The 26,499-nt window shown below is 46.6% G+C and overlaps 1 protein-coding gene across 2 annotated transcripts; it reads left to right on the top strand.

Moving 5' to 3' along the window:
* Positions 1 to 803: 803 nt before the first annotated feature.
* On the top strand, positions 804 to 26,202 carry CCDC40 (coiled-coil domain 40 molecular ruler complex subunit). 2 transcript variants are annotated; one of them, XR_010591938.1, is made up of 21 exons: positions 804 to 1,069; positions 3,234 to 3,306; positions 4,379 to 4,507; positions 6,603 to 6,983; positions 7,459 to 7,630; positions 8,238 to 8,425; positions 8,964 to 9,047; positions 9,134 to 9,353; positions 10,552 to 10,709; positions 12,414 to 12,536; positions 14,027 to 14,148; positions 16,525 to 16,768; positions 16,908 to 17,090; positions 18,679 to 18,924; positions 19,688 to 19,901; positions 22,003 to 22,172; positions 22,528 to 22,619; positions 23,371 to 23,518; positions 24,205 to 24,393; positions 25,189 to 25,347; positions 25,877 to 26,202. XR_010591938.1 is itself a non-coding variant. In XM_005283136.5 (21 exons), the coding sequence occupies exons 1-21, from the start codon at positions 1,014 to 1,016 to the stop codon at positions 26,123 to 26,125; spliced, it is 3,573 nt and encodes a 1,190-aa protein (XP_005283193.4). In that variant the 5' UTR covers positions 804 to 1,013; the 3' UTR covers positions 26,126 to 26,202. The 2 variants fall into 2 exon arrangements, 1 of the variants encoding a protein (XP_005283193.4); XM_005283136.5 differs by having other exon boundaries at positions 23,398 to 23,518.
* The last annotated feature ends 297 nt before the right edge of the window (positions 26,203 to 26,499 follow it).

The raw sequence follows: 26,499 nt of genomic DNA, 5'->3' as shown, positions 1-26,499 counted from the left end.
CCAAGGACGGGCACAAGAAGCCACAGCCTCTGCCCTGGGCAGATCCGCAGCTCCCAGCATGGGGGTCGCGGGCTGGCAGCGTGGGGCAGGGTCCACCTGGCTTTCTGCATGCTCCAGACAAGGGAGGCACCTTTAACACTGATGGCAGAGAGGTGCCATATGGGAAAAATGTATTCTCATCAACGAATGCAGACAGCGGGGCCAGAACAATTTTATTGTGTGTAGGCTGAGAGCCATTGAACCAAACGGTAACCCCTGTCTAGCAGGGAAAGCACTCCAAGCCCGGGGGTGCAGCTGCACCCCTAGTTCCTGCACCTAGGAATGAGGGGACATCTTTTGGCCCAGGTCGCTCAGTTTCAGTGATGTCAATCCAGGTATTTCGGGTGTGGCGGGAAATTCTGGTCCCCTCCCACCCAGCACAGACTCCGTTACAGTCCGCGGTCTCTCCCCCTACTCCTCCTGCAGGGACCCCAGGTCTCCTGGATTGGGGAGTCTCCCCTCTCTCATCTACAAAGTGCAGAAGCTGGTGCCATGAAGAGTCAAGTTAACAGCTGACTCCCCTGCGCTCCGTTGTACAGGAGCAGAGAGACCCTGTGCACCAGGCCGCAGCGCCACTTGGCCCGGCTGCTCCGCCGCGTGTGCACACGGGTGGCTGGGTCACATTTTGATGGTGTTGCAACCATGCAGGGGGAGCAGGCTGGCTCTGTTGGGGACACTTTGCACCCACTAATGACTTTGCACGAAAATTTTAACACATTGAATCCAATTGATTGGATTTTAACAGATTGAATCCCCCCCACCAGTCTCTGGGGATCCAACCCCCATCATCGCCCCCCCACCGCGGGGCTCTCCCCTCCCCAGCAGGTGCCACGGCGGACGGGGGGGGGGGGGGGGGAGGCGAGGAGACCCGGCCCCGCTATCCCCCTGCTCTGCGCGACTGACCCTCCCCCGCCCTGGGGAAGGGATGGTTCAGTCCGGCTTCCCCCTCCCCCGTGGTACCTCCCGGATCGCGGATGTTGATGGTGTCGCCTGGCAACGGGAAGATGGAGCCGGTGGAGCCGGGCAGCGGGTGAGCGACAGGGACGCGCCCCAAATGGCCCCTCACGGGGAGGGCCTGTGCCAGCCCCCCCCCCCCGAGCCTCTTCCTCCAGCCCCTCCTCCTCCCGACCCCCTTCCTCCCTCCAGCCCCTCATCATCCTCACCCCCTTCTTCCTCCCTGCTCCCCCCCGCCCCTCATCATCCTCACTCCAACCCCATTCCTTCCTCCAGCCCCTCATCATCCTCACTCCAACCCCATTCCTTCCTCCAGCCCCTCATCATCCTCACCCCGCCCCTCATCATCCTCACCCCCTCCTTCCTCCCCGCACCCCCCAGCCCCTCATCATCCTCACCCCTCCTTCCTTCCTCCAGCCCCTCATCATCCTCACCCCGCCCCTCATCATCCTCACCTCGACCCCCTTCCTTCCTCCAGCCCCTCATCATCCTCCTCCCGACCCCCTTCCTTCCTCCAGCCCCTCATCATCCTCACCCCCTTCTTCCTCCCTGCACCCCCCAGCCCCTCATCATCCTCACCTCGACCCCCTTCCTTCCTCCAGCCCCTCATCCTCCTCACCCCCTTCTTCCTCTCTGCACCCCCCAGCCCCTCATCATCCTCACCTCGACCCCTTCCTTCCTCCAGCCCCTCATCATCCTCCTCCCGACCCCCTTCCTTCCTCCAGCCCCTCATCATCCTCACCCCCTTCTTCCTCCCTGCACCCCCCAGCCCCTCATCATCCTCACCTCGACCCCCTTCCTTCCTCCAGCCCCTCATCCTCCTCCTCCCGACCCCCTTCCTTCCTCCAGCCCCTCATCATCCTCCCCCCGCCTTCCTCCCTGCTCCCCCCAGCCCCTCATCATCCTCCCCCCGCCCCTCATCATCCTCCCCCCGCCTTCCTCCCTGCTCCCCCCCGCCCCTCATCATCCTCACCCCGACCCCCTTCCTTCTTCCAGCCCCTCATCATCCTCACTCCGACCCCCTTCCTTCCTCCAGCCCCTCATCATCCTCACCCCGACCCCCTTCCTCCAGCCCCTCATCATCCTCACCCCGATCCCCTTCCTCCAGCCCCTCATCATCCTCACCCCCTCCTTCCTTCCTGCTCCCCCCAGCCCCTCATCATCCTCACCCCCTTCTTCCCCCCTGCACCCCCCAGCCCCTCATCATCCTCCCCCATCCGTCCTTCAGCCCCTCATCATCCTCACCCCTTCCTTCCTCCAGCCCCTCACCATTCTCACCTGTTCAAAAGAGGAGAAAGAGTGGGGAGGGAGAGCAGGGTGAGGTTGGAGGTGACAGGAATGGAAGAAGAGAAGTCCAGACCCCCACCATGGTCTGATCCAGAACACTGAGTAGGAGAGAAGGAGAGGCATCTGTGAGAGAAGGCATCTGCAGAAGCAGAGTCAAACAAAGGGATCTATGTCTCTCTGGGAGCTGGGAGCTGGAAGGAGTGGGAGAGGAAGAGATTGTGGATAGAACGGGCATTCCAGAGACAGCAAGAGCTGGGGAGAAGGAACGGGAGATGGGCATGAGGCTAGGAATGATGGAACAAGAGGAGTGGAGATGGTGGCAGGGTCAAGTGTGGGAGGTAGAGAGGGGATGGGGGATAACCAGTGTTAGGGCTAATGTCACCAGAGGGGATGAGGAGGACACAGAGGAGGATGTGGGATCTGGATTTGTGCTGGTGGGAGGAGGGGAGAAATTGGGATGGAGATGGGGAGAGGAGCGGATAGAGCTAGTGGGAACTGTAGAGGGCTCAGAGTAACAAGGATGGGGAAAAGAGCCAGCGAGGGAAAGGGACAAGGAAGGAGGATCCCTTACCTTACCTTTCCAGACCAGCCCCAGCCCCCAAATCCTAGCTCTCTTCCAGACTCTGTCTCCTCCAGCTGCACCAGCATTCCATTGTTTTCAGTCCATGTCCGTTTCTGGTTCTCAGGCACTTGCACAAGGCTGCAGTGACTGTGTTGCAAACACAGCAAATCCAAGTAATAAACTGTCTTCATTCACACTGAAACAGACTATGCAAGTGTTCCTGATGGCGTTAGGTTCCGCATGTTTACAAACTCCTGCATTTGGTTCTGATCCCTGTTAATGCTCCAGGAGGCAGCGCTAGTACAGTATTTGACCTAGAGCCAAGCTTTTCATTTTTGTACGTTGTTATTCTGCTTAAAATTGTTCAATAATTTTGTTCAATTTAATTAAGCCCTGAATCAGGTGTTGGACAAATTTCAGAAAAAGAGGAGGAGGAGGAGGAGCTGCATCCAGAAGGCAATGGGGTAAAGTTGCAAATATGAAGGACTTTATGCACCTTTGGAATTAGAATCACACTGGAATTAGCGCATATTATGGTGCCCAGATACTATGTGGGTGGGTTCACTAGAAATGCAACTAATATTGAAATATTGGATTTCCCAAGAAATGTTGAAACAAAACATTCAAAAAACAAAAAATTCAAACCACGGAAAGAAACATTTCCCCAAGAAATGTTAGAGATCAGAGTGCCTTTGTCCTGAAAAGGATTAGCTAGAATATTCAGATCAGATTTTGGAAAAATTTCTAACTATAAGGATAGTTTAGTACCGGAATACATTACTGAGGGAGAATCCCCATTGGAGGATTTTAAGAACAGGTTAGACAAACAACTGTCAGGGATAGTCTAGGTCCTCCCACAGGGCAAGGGTTAGACTAGATGACCTCTCGAGGTCCCTTCCAGCCTTATGTTTCTTTGGGGATTTTTTTTGTACCCATCACTTTACTAATAAGGATGTACAAAAGATGTGTGGGAACACATTTACTTTGGAGCCTGAAAAACATTAAAATAGTTAACACACTAAAAATATCCTCTAAATTTTCAAAAATTGTGAATACAGAAACTTCCTCCATCTGAGAAATTGTGGTGATCTATTGGTATAATATATTTAATATTCAGAGTGGTCTCCTCCTAAAGAAAATTCTAACATTTATTGGGAAATATCGTATTTGCAAGCAAGTCAATTCATAATCTTAAGCAAGACAAAACACAGAATAAGACTTCACAGATTTTGAGTTATGGACTTTGATGTTGAATTTTTATAATCATTTCAAGTTGCTTTTGGGTTAGGGATTTTGGTTTTGTGCTACATTTTAAAACAACCAAGCCATTTTTAAAAAAATCTCTGTAGAGGCTGGGAGGAATGTAAGGGTTTATTTACTACTACATCTCTAACGACTGCAGCACTAGCAGATGCTTCAATATTAAGAGCATTTCCTTACACTAGATGTAAAGTGCTGTGAGGAGTAGTACAGTACATAATAGGGAACTTTGATTGGAGACAGTCAGTTGTTCCAATGTTTTCTGCTGTATGCTAGGTGGTGCAACCAGAGAGGAGCCATACCAGAAAGGAAGAGGCAGATGGTGTTTCAGCAGAGGAGCCAGGAATGGAACTCAACCCAGCAGAGCACAATGCACCTGAATCCCCAGAGCCTCCGACTGTAGAGGTGGATGTTTATGAATTCTCCCTAGGAACGTGTGGTATCTACAGAACAATCAGTCCAATGCTTTGACATCACAAATCATTAACGAAGCAATTCCAGTGTAGCAAAAAATTGAGAAACTATTGCCATCTTATCGGGGACATGAAAGGGGGGCCACGGGAAGCTTAATTTGGCTACATTCCAGTTTCCAGGAGAGTCTTGTAAAACTTAGCTTGTACTCATCTCTGACACAGCACTTTTCATCTGTAGATCTTGGAGCACTTTTAAAGGAAAGATAAACACCATTATCCCCAATTTATCAGTGGGGAAACTGGTTCACATGCTCTGATCCTGTCTGCTTGGTGGATGTTGGAGAGAAGTTTGTGTCTGTTGGGTGAAAGTTGAGTTTCCCACTGAATATAGATTTTGCCTTTTCATTTTCAAAGTTCTCATCGTAAATAAAGATAAATCTGTGCATGGAGCTTTCTTATTTAGTAAGGGCCTCATCCTGTGAGGTGTTGAGCAGCCTCTAATCTTATTAAAGTGATGACCTCAAGCATCTTGCTGCTTGGAAATTTGCAGGACTTGGCCCTAAGAGTTGTATTTTGGTATGGAAATCTGAGTGCTCATTACTGTAATACAGTAATTAAAGAATTTTCATCCACAATCCACGTTCAAAATAGGAGCCATTGATTATTTGAAGTACAACAGGCTCATTGCCTATATATAGCTTACAACAGGGATCGGCAACCTTTCAGAAGTGCTGGGCCGAGTCTTCATTTATTCACTCTAATTTAAGGTTTTACGTGCCAGTCATACATTTTAATGTTTTTAGAAGGTCTCTTTCTATAAGTCTATAATATCTAACTAAACTATTGTTGTATGTAAAGTAAATAAGGTTTTTAAAATGTTTAAGAAGCTTCATTTAAAATGCAGAGCCCCCCAGACCGGTGGCCAGGAACCGGGCAGTGTGAGTGCCACTGAAAATCAGCTGGAGTGCCTACCCCTGGCTTACAATGTTACAAACATACATAATAAATTGACTGCAAGAAAATAAATGTAAATATTAACTTATTGGGGGAGATAGAACGTACAGATTATTCATATTTATCTTCTGCGCTAAATGATATTTCACACTAGACATTTTACTGGGCTGTCTCAGTCCACATAGGAATCCTCCGATTTGTTTTCTTTTATTTTCAAAACCACTCTAAGGACCTGATTTTCAGAAGTACTGAGCATCTTTGATGCCAGTGAAAGTCAATGCAAGCTGCAGGCACCAAGCAGTTATGAAAATCAGGCCCTAACTGTTTACGTAGGTTATCTGTTTGTAAGAGTCGTTAGGAGCAAGTTCCATAGTCCTGAACACTCAAAGAAAATGCCCTGCCAGCTGCCACCTCTTCATAACCAGAGAGATCCAGCTTGGGCTCCCTGCTGATCACAGCTGCTGTGGAAGTTTGGCCCCGGGAGAGAGGCGATCCCTCAGACAGACTGGTCCCAAGCTATTTAGGGCTTTCTAAGTCATAACCCACACCTTAAATTCCACCCGGAGATCAACAGGCAGCCAGTGCAAATCCTGGAGCACCAGTGTCACTTGCTTCCAGTAAGATGCCCCACTTGGTAAGCGAGCCACTGTGTTCTGCACCAGCTTCAGTCTAGGATGGCTCTAAGGTGGATCCTCAGCTATAGCACACTGTAATAGTCTCGTTTTGTGATAACAAAGGCCTGGGCAACAATCTTAGAACCTAGTGACTTACAGCATTCGTTAAAAGGAACAGTCTGAAAAGAGACAGACAGAAAGAAAACAAAGCGATTCGGTCGGGTATAATGTGACTTTGAAAACTACCTTCTTCGGTAAAATCTAAAGAGAGATTTTTCACTTCTGAGTTACAAATATGGGAAATTAAAAGTTTCTCATGGAAATTTTGACAGGGCCTTAGCCACTGTAGTCCTAGCAGGCGCTGCTGTTATACTAGATGTGGTCAGATTAGATTCATTTCCTGTGCACTGACACTGCAAAGCAGCTGTAAAGCACTGTAGTAATAGTCCTTAGTAAAGAACATGGACCATTATAATATTGTTTTGTTGTGTTCTACTTTCTGGTTTTGATCTGTGCTAGGGAATGCAGCCAGAGAACAGTGATGACAAGGAAGAGGGAGAGGCTGTGCCTACAGAGGACCCAGGAGAGAGACTCATCCCAAAAGAGCAAGAGGTCTCAGGGGCCATGGAGCAGGAGATCTTGGGGGCCACAGAGCAGGAGGTCTCAGGAGCCACAGAGCAGGAGGTCGCGGGGGCCACAGAGCAGGAGGTCGCGGGGGCCACAGAGCAGGAGGTCGCGGGGGCCATGGAGCAGGAGGTCTCGGGAGCCACGGAGAAGGAGGTCGCGGGGGCCACGGAGCAGGAGGTTTCGGGGGCCACGGAGCAGGAGGTCGCGGGGGCCACAGAGAAGGAGGTTGCGGGGGCCATGGAGCAGGTGGTCTCTGAGGTCATCTTTGGAGAGGTGATTGGTTATGAATTTAAACTAAGGGAGTGTCTCATTCACAAGACCTACAATTCAGTGTTTGTGACATTACATTCCCAAATTGTTGAACCAATTCTAGTACTGTAAACATACACCACTGGATGAATCATGCAAGAGAGAGGCTAATTGGAAAGGAGACAATTGGTAACCAGCCATGGTGGATAAAAAACTCTTGACAAAATTCAAGGGGTTAGTTTATTATTGCATGCGTTTCTAAAGTGCCCATCACCATGAGTGATAAAGCCTTGCTGGCATATCAGTGGGATAACTTTAGAGCCTTTTAATTGCTTTCCAGCTTCCTCAGGAAGCAGCAAGACTGTTTTGATAGCTGACTATTTTTTTACATTGTTCCTCTCTTGTGATGACAAAGATAAGCAGAATTTTAGTAGCAAACTGTGTTAAAATGAAGATCCTTTCACAGCCCAGATTTTATACGATGGCCTTTATGTTCCAGGAAAAAGCCAAAGAGGTTTCCTCAGACCAAGTGGAAGTGGATAATCTTCCTCCCAAACTGCCTGACATGGAGCAGCCAGTGAGAGAGAGCTGGACCAGATCCCGCACGTCCTCAGGAGCTAGCACCCAGAGGTCTGCATTATCAGTGCACACGGAGATTCATGCTGAGTCAGGTATCAGTCAGTGTCTTACTAATCGTACTATCCTGGCAGCCAGCTTTCAAATACAGTATCCAGTTTTTTCTCCTCTCCCAATAAATGTGAATCTAGTTGGACATACACTATCGAATCTAAAGGCTTGTCTACACAGGGAACTCAGAAAAATTAATCCGAATTAACTAAAGATGTGAATTTAAAGTGTATTAATTAAATAACATGAAGCCCCCATATGGACACTCTTATTCAGAATTAAAGTGGCCTTAATTTGGTTTATTTTAATTCACACTTTAAATTCACACCTTTAATTCAGATTAATTTTTCTGCGTGTCTCCATGTAGACAAGCCTTAATCCTTATGTTTAACCTCTGTATGATGCTACTACTAAGCCTGTTCTTAAATCTTTTCCATAATAACTTTCCTCCTCACTGTTAGAATTACTGTATATTTTTATTATGATTTATTTTCTGTGTGCTAGTGACATTGTGAGGCAATCGAAAACTCCAAAGAAAGCTGGCTCTGTTAGGTATTTTTCCCCTTATCAGGACTTCTGCTAATCTTAAAATACCTTTAAATGCACTGAATTCCCATTCTGTGATGCCTGCTCTTTGTCGTCCGAGCACAGGTGACATTGGGGCAGCCATCTCCTCTCCGTATTCAGACGCTGCGTTTCAGCAGTTTAACCAGCACCTCAGCAGGCTTGGCAGTGAGGAAGAGAATGAAAGTCTACATTATGCAGATGAGCAAGCTGAAATAGAGGGCAGTGAGGAATCGGAGGAGGAAACACAGCTGATTGTCTTGGACCCGGAACATGTAAGAAAAGTCCAAATTCAAGACTCATCACTGGTATCGAGGGTTCCATGAAAAGTGGGAGGCAAAGTGGGCCATGATTTAGCTGCATTCTAGGTTAAATACGTCATACATCCTTTTTACAAAAGTTCTGACTCCTGTATGGTATCTGGTCCCTCTGTAGTAAATTAGAGCAATGGGAAAATCTGGTGAACTTCAGTTCTCATGAAAATGAAGGACCTATAGCTGGTGTGCAAGTGCTGTCCAAGCTTCCCTCGCACAGCTCTGCCATTCATTTCACTTCTGACCTCCAAAGACTCTGGGCCTCACCTAAACAGAAACGACTAGTGATGCCAAACTAGGTGGTTGTTTTATGATATTAATAAATGTCCACTAGGCTCAAGGCTGAATCTGCATAACCCATTTCACTTGCAGCCTGCTCAGGACAGGAACCCAAGTCTCCAGAGGTGAAAATGCAGTGTTATACCTGACACATATTCCTGGATAACTTATTCATGCAGGTGTTATAAGGATGCTATCATCATCTTCCTTCCCTCTCTAGCCCCTGATGAGAAGATTCCAAGCTGCCTTAAAGAATTACCTTAGTAAACAGATGGAAAAAGTGACCATGGAGCTTCGGGAGCTGGTATAGTAGTCTTCCTTGGATTTCCCACAGTATTCCAGCCCTGTCCAAGTTGGTGTGAATTGACCCATCTCCTCTTGTGTCTGCAGACGGTGGCCACAAAGCAGGGTAAGGTGCAGAGGGAGGATCTGGGAATAGTCCTTTATGGGGTCCAGCAGCAGCTGGCCCGGCTGCAGATGGAACTGGAGAAGAACCAGGACCGATATTCTCAGATAGCCATGGTGCGTCGGCAGCTAGAGGAGGAGCTGCAGGACATCAGAAATTTGTACAAGAAAACATGTCAGAGCACTGAGGATGAACGCAAGAAAGGTGACTAAGGTGCTCTTGCTTAGTCTTTCCTTATTCTAGTCACGTAAGGACAAATGAGGTTGAGCGTAAGTCGAACAGTGGTTTGAAGAACATCAGCCCAAGCATTCAGGAATGGCTCGCTGACTGAAAAGATCAACCCAAGAATACCTGGTATGCCTCGCCAGTTAGGCCTCCTGTAGCATAGCTTGGCAATTGAATTGGTTAGTTTGTAAGCTCTTTAGGGTGTGGACCATTTTTTATTCTATATCTGTAAAGCACCATGTATATTCAAAGCACTATAGATGTACCTAATACTTGTCTTGGTTTTGACATAATTTCTACCAGTATAACCCCCATCTTTGTCATAAAACAAATGCTTTTCTGTCCCTTTAAAGGATTCCTTTGAACAAAGGCCATTCCTGGCAAATAGGCTTTCATAGATTCTAAGGCCACATTGTGATCATCTAACCTGATCAGTATCGCACAGGCCAGAGAACTTCCCCAAAAGAATTCCTAGAGCAGATCTCTTAGAACATAAGAATGGCCACACTGGGTCAGACCAGATGTCCAACTTGCCCAGAATCCTGTCTTCCGACAGTGGCCAATGCCAGGTGCCCCAGAGGGAATGAACAGAACAGGTAATCGTCAGGTGATCCATGCTTAATCAAGTGATCCGTTCCATCATTCCCATTCCCAGAAAAACATCCATTCTTGATTTTAAAATTGCCAGTGAGGGAGAATTCACCAGGACGTTTGGTAAGTTGTTCCAATGGCTTTCCAATATTCAACACAGCTCATTTCCCACCATTTGGCTAGTTATACTTGTCTGAGGCCTCTGCCTGGGACTGTTGCGGCTTTGGTGAAGATTGCAGATCCTTAGTTGATTAGACAGCCTGGTGCATCAGATGACGATCTTCTGCATGGCAACCCCTTACAGTCAAGGAAGTGAACTTAACTGGGCTATTTCAGTATTGTGGAGATACAGGATATACTGGGAATTGAGGGCACTTACCAAGTCTCTTGGGGAATTTCTCCCCAGGAATTCTGCTCCAGGAACTGATGTCCATGCCCACCTCAGAGAGGGTCATATGACTTGGGGGTGGGGAAAGTTTAGGGGTTTTGCTCTGTCCACATCCTAATTTCTTTCTCTTTTAGCTCTGGTATGGTACATGCTGCAGAAATCCTCTTCTGTAACTGACCTTTCCACCTATCTCCCCAGTTTCTGTAATGCAGACCGAGGTGGAAAACCTGGCCTTGCGTCTGTTCTATATGCAGAACATGGACCAGGATGTGCGTGACGACATCTCTGTGATGAAACGGGCAGTGAAGAAGGCTGAGGCAGACAGGAACCAGGCTGAGGTGGAGAAGAAAAAACAGGTATAGGGCAAATATCAAGTCTGACAATGAGGCTGTGAATTATGTCATTGGAGTTCAGAGTCCCTTGGGGAAATGCTGTCTTGTCATATAGAATGCTAAAAGAACATATTCTAGGAAGATTGGTACAAAATATGGTCTGCCCTCTTCCATTCTTAGATTGTATTTGTTTGCAAATACCAGGTAGTTCCTTAGATGTGCATTTTCTAAATCAAATAATTCATAAGAACATCAGAACGGCCATACTGGGTCAGACCAAAGGTCCATCTAGCCCAGTATCCTGTCTTCCTACAGTGGCCAATGCCAGGTGCCCCAGAGGGAATAAACAGAACAGGTAATCATTAAGTGATCCATTCCTGTCGCCCATTCCCAGCTTCTGGCAAACAGAAGCTAGAGACACCATCCCTGCCCATCCTGGCTAATAGCCATTGAAGGACCTATCCTCCAGGAACTTATCTAGTTCTTTTTTGACCCCTGTTATAGCCTTGGCCTTCACAACATCCTCTGGCAAGGAGTTCCACAGGTTGACTGTGTATTGTGTGAAAAAATGCTTTCTTTTGTTTGTTTTAAATCTGCTGCCTATTAATTTCATGTGGTGACCCCTAGTTCTTGTGTTATGAGAAGGAGTAAATAACACTTCCTTATTTACTTTCTCCACACCAGTCATAATTGTATAGACCTCTATCATATCCCCCCGCTTAGTCGTCTCTTTTCCAAGCTGAAAAGTCCCAGTTTCATTAATCTCTCCTCATATGGCAGCTGTTCCATACCCCTAATCATTTTTGTTGCCATTTTCTGAACCTTTTCCAATTCCAATATATCTTTTTTGAGATGGGGCGACCACATCTGCACGCAGTATTCAAGGTGTGGGCGTACCATGGATTTATATAGAGGCAGTATGATATTTTCTGTCTTATTATCTATCCCTTTCCTAATGATTCCCAACATTCTGTTCGCCTATTTTTTCCTCTAAATTAAAAAAAAAATCCCAGAAACCTTCCTGACAGCAAAAAAAAATCAAAAACCACAGCACAGCTTCTTTGAGTATCTCTATAGTAACAACCCAGTATCCAGACATGCAAAGGAGGAAGGTGAGGTTTAGTGAGGAGACACCTTATTTTCAAGCCCCGGGGGGATTATTCTGAACAATGATGAGTTCAGAAAAGTGATTTTGCAACACAAAATATAGCTGGCCCGTTCGTTTTAACTCATGCTCCCTCTGCTGGTTAGATGACTGCCTCTTGCAGCAGAATCAATATTGTAGGATTCTGTGAACAGTGGCAATGGAGTGTGGATTTTTGATAGCTATTTAGAGGGCATTTTCTTCTAAATTATTACCTTTTAAGATATCAGATGCCATGGTGATGGGCACAGTGTAATAACCTAGATAGATAGAAGTTAGGTGACATTTTGGACCTGACGCTCTTCCTTGATATGAGACTGATGAATATAAATGGACTAATGAATCCTCTGCAGAGTGGTGCAATGGACTGAGCAATCTTGACCACTCAGCAGAGATGGAGATGACTGTCGTCACATGGCACTGCACTCACTAGTGAGGATGGTGACGATCTGAGAGCCACCACTTCTAATGCAACACCCTCACTTGACCCTGCTTCCCCCATGTGATTCTTGCTGAATTCATGGTGTCAGGGTTGGGATTGTTTGCAGTATTTGTGCTGATCTGTTGTGGTCTGATTTTTGTAGGATCTGCTTGTAGACCGCTTAACAAGGAAGTTCAATGAACTGCAGGAGCAGATTGGTCTGTATGAAGCTCAAGTTATTGCCCAGGCTGAAGACACCAAAATAACACGAAAAGCAGTGAGTGAGGTAGGAGATGACAATATTTTTCATGTGTGGTTAATATTACATGTTGTGATGGGCCAGAGTCCTCCACCCTGCGCTTAACACAGTACACACACCCCGAGTCCAAAATCTCACACCCCTGCCCTTTGTGTGAATAAAGGGTTTCCTATGGTCTTAAGAACAACAACAAATAAAACTTATCCTGAGTTGGCTGTTTGTAGGGTTTCCCCCTGCAAGACCTCCTGTCTCACCCCCTTAGTTCCTTTACCTTGGAGGGAGACACACACCCCTTCTGTGCTCCTGGATTGGGGCTAATCAGACCCATCAGGTGTGACTGATAGGATGAGTCTTCAGCAGAGCAACTCCATGCCAGGTCCAATCTCTGACATCCATTTTCCTACATATTAATTACACATCTTTCTCCAGTACATCATAGTAGCACAATATCCAAGTATTACATAGTGATTATATTTAGCTTTACACCTAAGTGTTACCGCAATGTAAATAGCTGTATAGTGCTACCAGTCCATCACAATACGCTGCACAGAGGCACTGACCCAACTGTGCTAGCACAATAGACCTTTTCTAGTCTGGATTCTCATGTTCAATCTGGAGCGTAATACATTACCATTTACAGTGCATTGTAAATTGTATCCCATAAGACACACAGGATGTGAGACAAGGCTGAGTTCATGTTGCTGTTGGGGCCTTGACTTTTGCATTTCTTTTCCTTTCTGCAATTTTTGTCTGTGACCTTAATGTTGCAAAAAATGTTCATGTACATAATGATATAAATTGCACTTTTGGTTACAGTGAAGTTGTTAGAGTAACTGAAAACAAGATTCAGAGTAGCAGCCGTGTTAGTCTGTATCCGCAAAAAGAACAAGGAGTACTTGTGGCACCTTAGAGACTAACAAATGTATTTGGGCATAAGCTTTCATGGGCTAAAACCCACTTCATCAGATGCATGGAGTGGAAAATATAGTAGGAAGATATATATATATATATATATACAGAGAACATGAAAAAAATGGGTGTTTCCATACCAACTCTAATGAGACTAATCAATTAAGGTGGGATATTATCAGCAGGAGAAAAAAAACTTTGGTAGTGATAATCAGGATGGCCCGTTTCAAACAGTTGACAAGAAGGTGTGAGTAACAGTAAGGGAAAGATTAGCATGGGGAAATAGTTTTTAGTTTGTATAATGACTGGACACCATTAAATTAGGCTTGAATAAAGACTGGGAGTTAGTCACAAGTACTCCTCGTTCTGTTTGCTGAAAACAAGATGTAAGCCAATGCGTTTAATTCACTTACTCTACAAGGGTAAAGGTACAAAGAGTCAAAGAAAGAGCAGGGGACATAGGAAAACAAGAGAAGACAAAGCGTGAATATTTTGAGCTGTTTCTTCCCAGCTGTATTGTGAAATGAAGTGGGCAGTGAGGATGGAATGCAGGTGTGAGACCCCAGCCCAGTGTTGATTCAGTATCTCAGAGTGGTGTCTCTCTGCAGGCTTGTATGGAGATACAAACTATTAACATGGAGAAGAAGCAACTGATGCATCAGTGGGATAGCAGTTTGACTGGGATGAAGCGACGAGATGAAGCCTACTCTGCCATGCAGGAGGCACTAAGGTATAGCTCTGAAAGTGGGCCAACAAAAAGGGTAGCTACACTTTGGATGGGAGTTATTCTGAGAGAGAAAAGAGTGCTGTCAAGGTTATTGTTAATATAGTGTTGTATGTACAGAGTCCGCTAAACGAAGGATAAATCTGTTGCTCTGAAGAGCTTAGAAAGGCAAAGGGTCATTTACGGTAAGGAGCATCATTTTTTGTTAGTGTTTTCTCCCTTCACAGCATGATCTTCCTTCAAAGGTATGAAATAGATAACTAGGCAGAGTTCTCTGGTTTGCATTTCACTCTATCCCTTGCAGGACTTCCCAGGACAAAAGAAGAGGCATCAGGAAAGATTTACCTAGGTCATGTGCAGTCACGATGTGATGACATTCGGCAAGAACCCATTCCTCAGGAAATCCCGACCTTTGGTGTCGAAGGGAATGTGCGTTCTTTCTTTAGCCCTAAAACTTGCCCAATGGAGCATGAATCAGCAAAATACTTTTCTACTCTGATTTCCTGAGGAGAATAGGGAGAAGAACTGAAAGGAATTCATTTTCTATAGACACATTTCCTTTTGACTTTTGGTTTCTCCATCCATCTGCCAAGAGCTCTGTGTTGTCACATTCACACTGCAGCAAGGGAGACATGCTGACGCTGTCTGCTTTCCCTTAAGCTCCACATCAGGCTTGGGAGAAGGATGTTTCCACGGTCAAACACCCATCTCTGCCAGCCACTTATAAGGCTCCATCTTGACTATGATGTTGGTTATTCTGCTAGTTTCAGTAGCTTGGTACCTGTGTAATGAAATGTGCCTGTGGGAAGACATTGTGTGGAAGGAAATGACGGCTGAACTTGGGAAACGGAGAGGGCTTCTGAAGTGGAATACATTCTATCCCCAACTCAGGGTACTCAGATACCGTCGGGAGGGGGGCGGTATTCAAACATGGAATGGAAGTGGGAATAAAATGGACTTTGTTGCTGAGTATTTGGATCCTATTAAGATTGACAGGTCAGTCTGCTGTAACCCAGCTGTTCATCCGGCAGCTAAATGCTCAGCAGCGTGGGGAAGGTAGAGAGGAACTTTGTGAAACATTATTTGATTTATCACAAGCCTGCGGGCTACTAGTGGGGTTGCAGGCAGTTTGTTTTAACTGCAGAGATGCATGACTTGCATCCATATGACTGTGGAGGGGGAAATTAGTGAGGAATTCAACAGAACATCAGGGCAGACAAGAGAGAAATACTGTCACCAAGTTAATTACTTCCCGGCACTCATCAGCTAGATAGAACCCACCCAGAAACAGAATATGTTTTTCACAGAGTATGTGGTAAAGTATTTCATAAAATGTACTAAATGTATATTAAAATACTCCTGATGATATACAAAATATGTTTAAATTGTGACAAAATTGGTTAGTTTTCATGCAGTCAACTAGGTGCAATCTGTAGTAAATATGTATGATGTCTCTCAGAATCACACACTGCTGTTTCCTGTGAGAATACAGCTTTGCTGAAGCAGTTCACGCCAAGCAGAGAAGAAAAATGCTCCCTTCTCAGCTGCTGAAATCTGTGATTCCCACCTCCTCCAGCTCCCCATAAGTGAGAGAGCTGCCTGCTTCTCTCCATATACTGGCATCTTCTTTGTTTTCTCTCTCCTTAGTGTAACTTCCCAGCATGGTGGTGACCCATCCATTCCCAGTGTATCCAGGCTGTGGGTCTCCTTCACCCTTCCCATAAGGACATCCTCTGGAATGTAGCTTATTGGCAAGGAAATGACATGATGCCACCAGTAACAGTTGGGTCATCACAGCATGGGCTTGGTGGAAAGAGAGGGGGAAATATCATGAAAAAGAGCATACCTGTTCCAATACCAATGGGTACCTGAGGGCCTGAAAGGACCCCTTCCCCAACAGAACCTGTGTTATGCCTATCCTTTTGGTCAGGCAGGACTGAAGGCAGTTCCTCACATCAGTGTCCCTTCTGGGCCAATTGGAGCATGGTGCTAGAGAGCCATGCAGGGAGCTTCTGTCCTCTCACTCCTAGAACTGGTGCCCCAGTAGTTCTGTGTTCCCATCTGAACTGGCCCTGGGTGTTTTGGGCTGAGATCAAGCCCGGAGGTCTCATCCCCTGAACCGCAGTGTAACAGGACTGGGAGATCTAGAGCACAAGGAGCTATTCAAAATTATCCAAAAAATTAGGTGCATTGGTTTTATTTCCAGTGGGGTGATTTTAATGAACACAGATAGCCCCAGTGCTGAATCAACTTGTCTGATTTTCTTGCTCTTCACTTACTCATTTCTGCAGCAGCCTGTTTGAAAGCAGGAGTTTGGAGTTGACTATCCAGTGCGTAAATCAATCCCCATGACACTCTCCTGTCTTCTCCTTGGCCTTGCAGGCAGTCCAAGCACCAGCTCAAGTCCTTAGAGACAGAGATCCAAGTCTACAAGAAGTCAGTCACGAAGGAGGAAGAGCGGAACGAGCTGCTTGCCAGCATCTTGAACCGCTCGGAGAATGATGCCAACATGAGCAAGAAGCTGATTGCCCAGTGCACGGCCAAACAGGATGCCCTGAAAGTTGAATACAGCACATACACCCGCACGCTACATGAGACAGAGCAAGCCCTCAGCAGGGCCAACTCGGTGAGACCAGATACCCGTGGAGAAGAGGCTTTTTGAATCAGACATTGATATTTTGTCACCTGTAAATTTCCATCCACTTTCCCCAAATCCCTACAGCCTGCAATTTTTAACAGCCCTGTTTCCGTGTTTTTCCTCTCAGGACCGAGCTGCTCGGATGAATGAGCTGCAGGCCATCAGTAAGGAAATAGAGAAAGAGACTGAAGCCAGGCAGGAGTTGGAGAATCAGATCATGGCAAAGCTGCAGGATCAGCTGATGTCCAGCAAAGCGGCAAAATATTTTTCCCAACTGGCTGCTAAACTTCATAAGAGAAAGCTGGATCTGGTATGGCATCTGTTTCTGTGTGATTGATGGGAGCTGACCTGTAGGAGAGAGAGACACATTCTGTGTTTATTCCCTCCAGGATACTACAAGCATGGCCCAAAGGCCATTGCCGCCAATAGATAGCCTCCCCTGCCAAAAAAAAAAGGACCCCATTTAAAGCACGCTCCATCACATTCCCTGTGTTCCTAGTGCTCCAGTTACTGCCAGGAGGACAGGGCTTTGTCCTTGACTATGTCGCATTCTAGCCAAATTCTATCTTGGGTCCTTCCCTTTGCCTTATTACATTTCTCGTACAGTTTCAAATGGCTGGGATTCTTCTTTACTTACAATCCTAAGCTGTTGCATTATGTTGCCATGTGCTGTTAAATTGCAGTTTCACCCTACAAGTGGCTGTATTTCAGCGGCGGGTGAAGTGACGCCCTTGTAAACTGTAGGCTGGGTTTGTGAAATACTTTAGGACTCTTCAGGATGAGAGGTACTCTAGAAATATGAGAGATCTCTGTTACTGTTCATCAAGTTTTCAGGTCTTGTGGAAAGGGCAGGGGACATTCCTATTAAGCATAAAAGTAGAAGGGCCTGCAAAGCAAAATGCTGCTTCTCTGAATTCCCCTCCAGGTGCAGATGTGCCTAACAGCTCTTCCCTCCCCAGCTGCCTTTTGAGGATCATATTGCAGGATTTCCGAATATCATTTAGCCACAGAAATATTACTGCCATCTTGTACAGCAGGTACTGGCTTCATGTTCGGCTTAGAGAATGGCATAGAGTGATGCACCCTGGGCATGTTTAGACTCAGGGCTGCATGCTCTTCCATGTGGAGAGAAATACAGCAGACCCACTCTCTAAATGAAGTGAACCAGAGGCGGCCAAAGCACAGAGCATGACATTTTACGATCTGGCTGCCCTCATCAGCATACAGAGGTGCAGCTCACAGAGACTACAAGTTCCAGCAAGAAGTGTGCCGTCCTGAGTTGAGTGACCTAGTGGTCACATCAAGAATGTAGCAGCAAGTGCTCAGACTTGTATTTCTGTGGGCCCTGTTTTTCTGTTCACTCTACTCCATTTTCTATACATCAGGTGCAATCCTTGGGCTCCTGGAAAGCTTTAATGCTGCCTTTGATTGTGAAACATGCAGGCAACTCCAAGATAGATGCAGGGCAAGTGGATCTTCTGTAGTTATTTGCATCTCTGTGTCTGTCTGGCCAGATGTAACTGAGGCATATAGGTTGGGAAAATAACTTTAGGGATGATGATGATGATAAACTTTGCCTTCTCTAGCATCTTCCCTCAAAGAACTTCAGGATTACTCCTCCCATCATCCCTAGGAAGTAGGTAAATATCATTATCCTCATTGTACTGATGGGGGAAGAGAGGCGCAGAGAAGTTAAGTAACTAGCCCAAAGCCCCATAGCACATTTGACAGAGCTGGAAATAGACTCCAGGTCTCCTGACTCCCAGTCCCATTCTTTACGTACTAGACGTGCTCCTCTCTTAGCCATATTTCGTTGACAGGATTGCAGACCTGTTTACAATACTAAGAAGTGGATTCCTGCTGAATGACAATGCTTTTGTTGATGTTGATGTTATTAGGAGCTGCATTTTTCCAAAGTTGAGAATGACACAGCCCAGGTCATTCTGGACACAACTCACACCAACTGCAGGCTCTCTATGCTCCAAAAGACATTCTCTGAGCTGGACAAGGAAATGAAAAATATCAATGACCTGATCAACCGCAGTGAGAATGAGATCGCCAAGCGCAATCTCCTGATCGAGCGCAAGCAGGGGGTCGTCAACCTGTTCAACAAGAAAATGGAGATGATGATTTCCCAGTTGGGGGTACGTCCCTTATGCTTAATCCCCCAAACCTCATTTCATTCTTTGATGAGATTACAAATTTGGTTCATAAAGGTAACTGCGTAGTAGAGGTAATAGACATGGGTGAGTAACGAGAGGCTGTGTCTATCCTGTACAATGCACTCAGAATGCCTGTTGTGCTGATTTTTGTGTTACTATCTGTATCCCTAAAAAATTATCAAAGCAGCAGCCCTGGTCAATACCTCTCCTGGGAGGCCAGACTAAATGTAAATGGGGATAACCCCAGTTCTGGCTGCTGAATTCTGCTGCTGATGTGAGCAAGTCCCCAGTTTAGACTCATGATTAGTTTTAATGCAAAAATTAAATCCCAGCTTCACAATGTGTCATTTTAAGAAATAATCCAACAATTGATTAAGAGCAAATCTATGGGATGAGGATTTTTCTTGGTGCATTTAGGGACTTCCATTCAGGGTGTGCCCTTACAATCTAAACACAAGAAAGGGGGTGGAGGAGGGTAAAGATAGGGAAGCCATACACAGTTCTCTCTGCTTATGCATGACAGAAACGAATTCTGTACAACCAGAAGCAACCCCCGAAGCTGTTCACATGATCCCAGAACTCAGATAGCAGCAGTGCTGATGCAGCCATGTGCTGGAAAAGCATTTGGATTCCATCATGCAAAATGAGCATTTCAGGCATCCCTGTGCTGCGCTCCAGAAGGCCCAGGGATGCCACAGTAAGTAGCCTCTCTGTCTGACTAATACTAAACTTCTTTCCTTTACAGGGCCAAGAACTGGGACCCTTGGAAGTTGAGATCAACACGCTGACCAAGCAAATAGATGAATACAACTCAGAGGTGATGACACTGCAGAAGTACTGGCTCAGGCTGCAGAAAGAGCTGGTCAAACTGACCCAGGAGCGGGAAGAGCAGCTGGCCTCCCTGGATATGTTGAAGAAACAGATCACCATCATGCAACAGAAGAAAGTGCGCACGGAAAGTAAGTGTTTCCCTCAATCCTCCTGGCGGTGTTAATCAGCGAGCGGGACGCACTGCCAGAGAACAAAGGGAGAGAAGGTTCAATAACTTGTAATATTAGAACCCCTCAACAAAGAACATTTCCAGTATCTGCAAGCATAGTGCCACATATGAGCAATACAGTGTATCTGGGGCTACAAGCCAGGCACCTTCTGCCACTTGAGCAGTCTGGTATCCCCACTAAGGGCTGGATCTTGCAGCCTGTACTTAGGTAAGAGGAAAGGTTGCGGGATCGCACCCCAAGTGACCATCTTGATATGTTACTGTTCTTAGGAAATAGAGTCATAAAGGTTAAGGCCAGAAGGGACTACCAGATCATCTAGTCTGACTTCTGGTGTATCACAGGCCACCAGCACCACCCAGCACCTGCACACTAGACCCAGCAACTGAATTAGACCAAAGTATCACGGCTTCCAGGAGACTAGACTATTATATGCCACAGGCAGAGCACAGGAGGGACCGAGGTGCACCAGTGCCCTAGACCCCAACAACGTCAAAGAAGTGAGATATGTGACGGGTTACTCCCCACTCCGGGGTGCCACCCGATGTACTGGGGTACCACTGAGCCTGCGTGTTGCACCAGCCTGGGCTCCCTTACACTGCCCTGCTGAGCCAGGCCCTCAAGCCTCCTCCAGCCCACACAGGCAGGGACACCCCCACCTGCAGAAAGACACAGACACTGAAATCAGCTCTGCATGGGAAGACTCAGCTAGGGAATTGCTCAGCCCTCAAGGGCACTCCCCCTCTGCAGCGTAAACCCAAAACTGTATTGTCTTGCACTGCGTAAGCTCATGAAATTCGCCCCCTCCCTCAAGGTGGAGGAAGAGCTGCACAGCTTCTTGCCTCCCCAGTTATGAATTCCACAAGCTGGTTTTAGAGAAAACAAAAACAAGTTTATTAATTTCGAAAGATAGATTTTAAGTGATTATAAGTGATAGCAAACAGAGCCAAGCAGATTACCTTAGTAAATAAACAAAAACCGCAAACTGAGCTTAACACACTAGGTAGATATGATATAAATTAGCAAATTCTCACCCTGAGTGATAAACAGGCTGGCAGATTCTTAAGGCACAAGTTGTCTTGGCTTTTCCAGGTTTTCATACACAGGCTAAAGATCCTTCTAGCCTGGGACCATCATTTCCCACAGTTGAGTCCTGGCCCCTCAGGTGTTTCCAGGTGTGGTGTTGCAGGGAGAGTGAGGTCCCCTCATGATGTCATTGTCCCCCTTTTATATCTTCTTCCCACTTGCTGGAAAGCTCCTTTGCTGTGACCTGGGTCAAACAGTTCCCCTTGTGTAGAGCTATCTCTGAGAGGTTTGTGTCGCACACAGTTCCTGGGGTAATCCTTGTGCTTGTGCATTTCCTCAATGAGCCAGTAACGTTGTTTGGCCTTTTCACTGTTGTACCTGAAAGGCTGCTTGGGGGTGCTCAACCTCGCAATATGTTTCAGTAACACATACATAGCCACACTTCACAACTTCACACACGACAATAGCACATACAATCCAACGAGATGTTACTATCTAGCAGATGAAGACCTTTAGAATGATACCTCACAAGACATAATTTGTACGAAACATATCCTGATTACATGACAGTGGTGAATATTGGGGAGTAAGGGTGTCACAAGATATAGCTAGATAATCCTGGCAAGTGACCCACATTCAAACACTGCAGAGGAAGGCGAAAAACCTGCAAGGTCCCTGCCAATCTGACCTGGGGGGAAATTCCTTCCTGACTCCACATATGGTGATCAGTTAGACCTTCAGCATGTTTGTTACCTTTTGTCTAACAGATGGCTGGTACGTGCCCAACCCTGAGATTATAGCAATTCTAGCATCCCAGTCCTCCTTTCATCATAACCATTTTCAAAACATGGATTTGGCTTTGGCTTTGGCTTTATGGAAAGGCTTGTGGCTTTGTCAGAGACCATGGAGACTTTCAGAGTGGGTAGCTACAAGTGTAGCTTTGTTTACACTGTCAGAACTCCCCCACCCCCCAGTGCCCTGGTAAGAACTCTCTGCTTTCACTTTTTAAAATCTTTTCCATCTCTTTCCTGGAAAGATGAAATCCAGCAGGAGAAGAATGAGCAGAAAGACATTGAACGCCACATGAGGAACATGGCCAATGACTTGATGAAACTCAACATGTTAATCAACAAGAACAGCCACAACTCGGAGGAGCTGCAGCATGGCAACACCATCATGGAAAATGAGTTTGTCCGCTCGCTCAAGGTAGGGAAGGCGTTGCTCCTCGTCTCCTAGACACAGCCTGACACACAGCAATCTTGCTGAGCTCCCACTGGCACGGTGTTGCAGGGGACAGTCAGAGATTGCTAACTGCTGCCCCTATGGCACAGACCATGTAACCAGATGGAAATGTACAGCTGTGCACAGAAAGGCTGTCCCAGTTAGGTTCCTGTGCAGAGACAATGATTCCTTTTACATAGCCCAGGAGGGTTTGAAATTCTACCTGTGTTGTGGGGAGGGTTGTCAGCCAAAAGAGGCAGGAAGATCAGAGGCAAGCAGTGAGCCTGCCAGCGCCTCTCAGTCTGACACAGTGATGTTGATTTCTGCTTCCCAACTCTAGGCAGCCGAGAGAGAGTCGATTGAGATGCAGGAGAAGCTGGACCGACTGCAGGAGGAGAAAGAGAGACTCCTAAACAGCCTGGTGGAAGCAGAGTGAGACCCAGACACCTTGTTTTATGCCACTGTTTGAACTCCCTTGTCATGCAACTGCATTATCCTTCCTGCCCTAATGCTGTAGGGGAAAATGCGTCCTGTCAGATTGACATGCTCCCTTTACCTTGGATGGGAAGGTGGGACGAGTCCTATAACTTTTTGTAACCCAGAAGGTTAAGGGTCTATCATTTATTTTCTGCAGGCCAGGTACAGTCACAGTAACTGCTGTTCAGTCTTCCCCATACTGCTGCACAGCAACCTGTTCCCGTCGATGAATGAGAAGTAATGTGGTCTCCACTCTCACTAGTGCTTGGCCTCTAGTCAGCAGAACGCTGCCAGTGTTGAGTGTGTGGGGGAGAGGGGAAAACTCAGTAGGGAGTGGTGTGATGTAAGCCCAATGGCTGTCCAGAGGAAGGTAGCTACATAATCCAAAATTCTCAAACTTGGGACTTCACAGTAGGCCCCTAAATAAAGGGCCTGATTTTTCAAAGCTGCTGAATTAACAAATGTTGGCATTAATCCTCTATGCTGCAATCCCAACCCCGACTTCTACCATTCTCATGGCACTTCTGACCTGCAGAATCCTGATGGACTCTCACATTGAGGGCACCAATGGGTCATGTTCCATACAGTGAACTCTTAGTTTCCTGCTGGACTGTTGAGGTTTGGACTCAGAATGGGGGTCCATAGTGTGACATCACATATACAAGGGAATCAAGCGGCAGGGTGACCCCTTCTTTTTCATACAAAGGCATCCCCTCCCATTCTGTCCTTGAAGGCATCAGATCATGCTATGGGAGAAGAAGATCCAGCTGGCCAAGGAGATGCGTGCTGCAGTGGACTCAGAGGCAGGGCAAGGCGAGATCCGAGCCATGAGGACAGAGATCCATAGGATGCAGGTGAGCCAAGGTGGGAGGGGGAAGCGGAGATTCACAAGGAGATTAACCAGCTTTGCAGGAGATGCTGAAACATCGAACAGTAGATAGGAGATAACTTGGGGAAGTATTATCTCCAAGGTTCCGGGAAGTGTCAGGGCTCGGTGTCTTCCCGTGACCTGTCCAGCGACTGAACTAGCTCAGCATGCTGTTACACCTCTTTCCATGTTCCTTGCGTTAGCCTAGCAATGGGGGAGCTCAGCAAAAGGTAGACCTGACCGGGAAGGGTTACAGGATAGTGTTTATCTTACTACATGGTGGCCCAGCAGCACTTACGGAATACTACATCCACCAATGCACCGATTCAGAGAAGTGTTTCTCTCTCTGCCAAAGCAACCTCCTCTCCCACCCACAGGATACTTCTACCCTCCTTCCCTTATTATTGCATTTAGATGAATTTATTGCATTGAAATCTTCAGAAGATTGTGTTGGGCAAGCGGATAGGGAGTCAGTTATTAGTCTGCTGCCCCCCAGATCCATGCTGTACAAACCTGGCGCAGGATTTTGTTGAAAGATTTGGGCTGTCAAGGCCAGTGTGTCAAATGTGTCCTGTCTCGGTAGTTGGAATTTGTCACACTGAAAGTCTTCTATCAGATGTAATTTGTGACCACTGGGGATCTTCAGAGTTTCTCTCTCCTCACACATGGCAGGTCCGCTACAGCCAGCTGACAAAGCAGCAGGAGAAGATGATTCGAGACATGGAGGCCGCTGTCTCCCGCAGAGAGACCATCATGATTCGGGGGGAGGGCCAGAGCAAAATGGATAAGAAACATTTCACCAAGAGCGACTTCCACCACAAGACACAGGAGCTGCGGAAGAAAATCAAGGAAACCCAAAAGGTGAGCAGGTAGAGAGGGGCCATAAGAACTGATTTTTTCTGCACTCGCTTTGTAATTCGAAACATGTCAGATACTGCTTGACATCAACTTTGCTTTATGACCTACTATCAGACTATGCAAGGAGGATGTCATGCAAGGTTCACTGAGCCAACCTTTCTCCCAGATGGCAAGGCAAGTGCTGTGGACATATGTCAGTGGGGAAGAGGACACTAGGGATAGGCCACGGTGAAACTCATGTTGGTCTCCAGGATTCTATGGTATTCCTCATGTAGCTCTGAAGATCATCTGCTTTTTGCTATTGCCTGAAGGGGGATCACGTGCCAGACCCACTAACCTTCTGTCTTAGAAGAACTTGATGGGACTTTTACTCAAACACCTCAACACTGCTCCTCATTCCCCAGTTATCCTATTTTCTTTAATCGCTTGGGGTTGGGATACAAAGTGCTTGGAAGGAAAGTGCTTGGTGCATATTCTGTGCCATCTGCCTCTCTTCATGGTAGTGTAAAGAAAAGTGCAGTAATGTGCCCCCAGGCATGGAGACACACTCACTGCCTGGTAATGCAGCGAAACACCAGGGGACTGTCACCTTTCCTGGCACAACATTAGAATGCCCAGTGTGCCTAATGGGCATCTGGCTGTGTGAGTGTCTGAGCCTTCAGGCCACAAAGTATACTTACTAAAGGAAGTACAGCCTTGAAATGTCCAAGAAAGGGAGAAGTTCTCAGGTGATCAGTTGGCAATGCAGTTGGCATTGCAGAGGCAGAATCTCAAGTTTCCTTCCCTTCCTTTCATTAGAATGCTCAAGACTGCAACAGAAGCATCACAGAGCTGGAGAACACCCAGAAATCTCTCAGCATCAGCCTTCTGGAAAAGCAGCAGCAGATCTCCAGTTTGCAGGCTGAGACTGATGTCCTTGATGCAGACATAGAGCGGCTTCAGGACAAAAAACGTTGGGTAAGGTGTCTTTAATACACAGGCATTGCATGTGTTATTTTCCTGTGCTGCCAGCCCACACGGCCTTTCTACCTCATCCCAAACCACATGTACCCAGCTCAGGCTGGATATTTGAGCACCACCATGTTCATGTTCCGCTCTAGAACTGGAAGTCTCAACAATAAGAGCAAAGCTCATCTGTGTGGGAGACAGAACTTTCTCTGGGGGTGGTGTGACCCGACTGACCTCCCTTGTCTTTTAAAATTCACAGAATTGCTCTGTCTTTGCAAGATTTCCCTTCTATGCATGTGTCTGATTTGGAGGTTCACTAAGCTATGTTGTGATCATTTATATATAACACTCAACATGGGGGATGCCCACATGAGTAGTTACAACAGGACTTCACAGAGCTGTCCCTCTTAATAATCCCCCATTTCAAGATGTGATAGTCACTTTTCCTCCCCCATTTGATTAAGTCCTCCTTACTCTCCTAGCTCCCTTTTATTCAGTCAGGTGTCCTTAATGCAGTTTTCATTGTTGCTCTTCTAAGAACCTTTCAGAAATTGTGGCCTATCAGACTCGTCAGAAGCACCTGCAGGCAGTGAAGGACGGGAAGTACACCCCACTCTGCCGCACCCAGCAAGCCCTGCAGAAGGAGCAGCAGAAACAGCAGGACCGGCTGCACACCGTTAATGTCATTATCCATCAGATTCAGCAGGAGTACCCTCAGTACCAGAGGGTGCTGTGCTGCCTCAGCCAAGCCCTGGACTCCAGGCTTGGGTCACAGGAAGCAGAATAGGCAGAAGCACAGAGCCAGATCTGAATACAGTATCTTTTGACAAATATTTTCACAAATAAATACAGTATAAGCTTTTACTGCTCTTGTCACTCTCCTGGATGTTGGAGGCGGAGTAACAGAAAAATGAATAGCAGTTGGAATCTGCTTCTGAGATCTTGGGTTCCAGCCACGTGTGCCCTGCTCCAGTCTCTGGCTTTTCTGTCTGCTCCAAGACAACAGGCTGGTTTAGCGCCAACCACTGATATAATTGTGTATGGTGTTCGAACATGGGAAAGAGGTGCAAGTCCAGCTTTAGGGGGTTAAGTCGCATAGTCTTCTCCATGGACAGAGAGACAGACTGGTCCTAGAGCACTTTCTGCCAAATCTGGGCAGCT

Source organism: Chrysemys picta, chromosome 12, assembly GCF_011386835.1.
Source record: "Chrysemys picta bellii isolate R12L10 chromosome 12, ASM1138683v2, whole genome shotgun sequence".
In the NCBI taxonomy this organism is placed as follows: Eukaryota; Metazoa; Chordata; order Testudines; family Emydidae; genus Chrysemys; species Chrysemys picta.
This window is presented reverse-complemented; position numbering and strand designations above follow the sequence as displayed.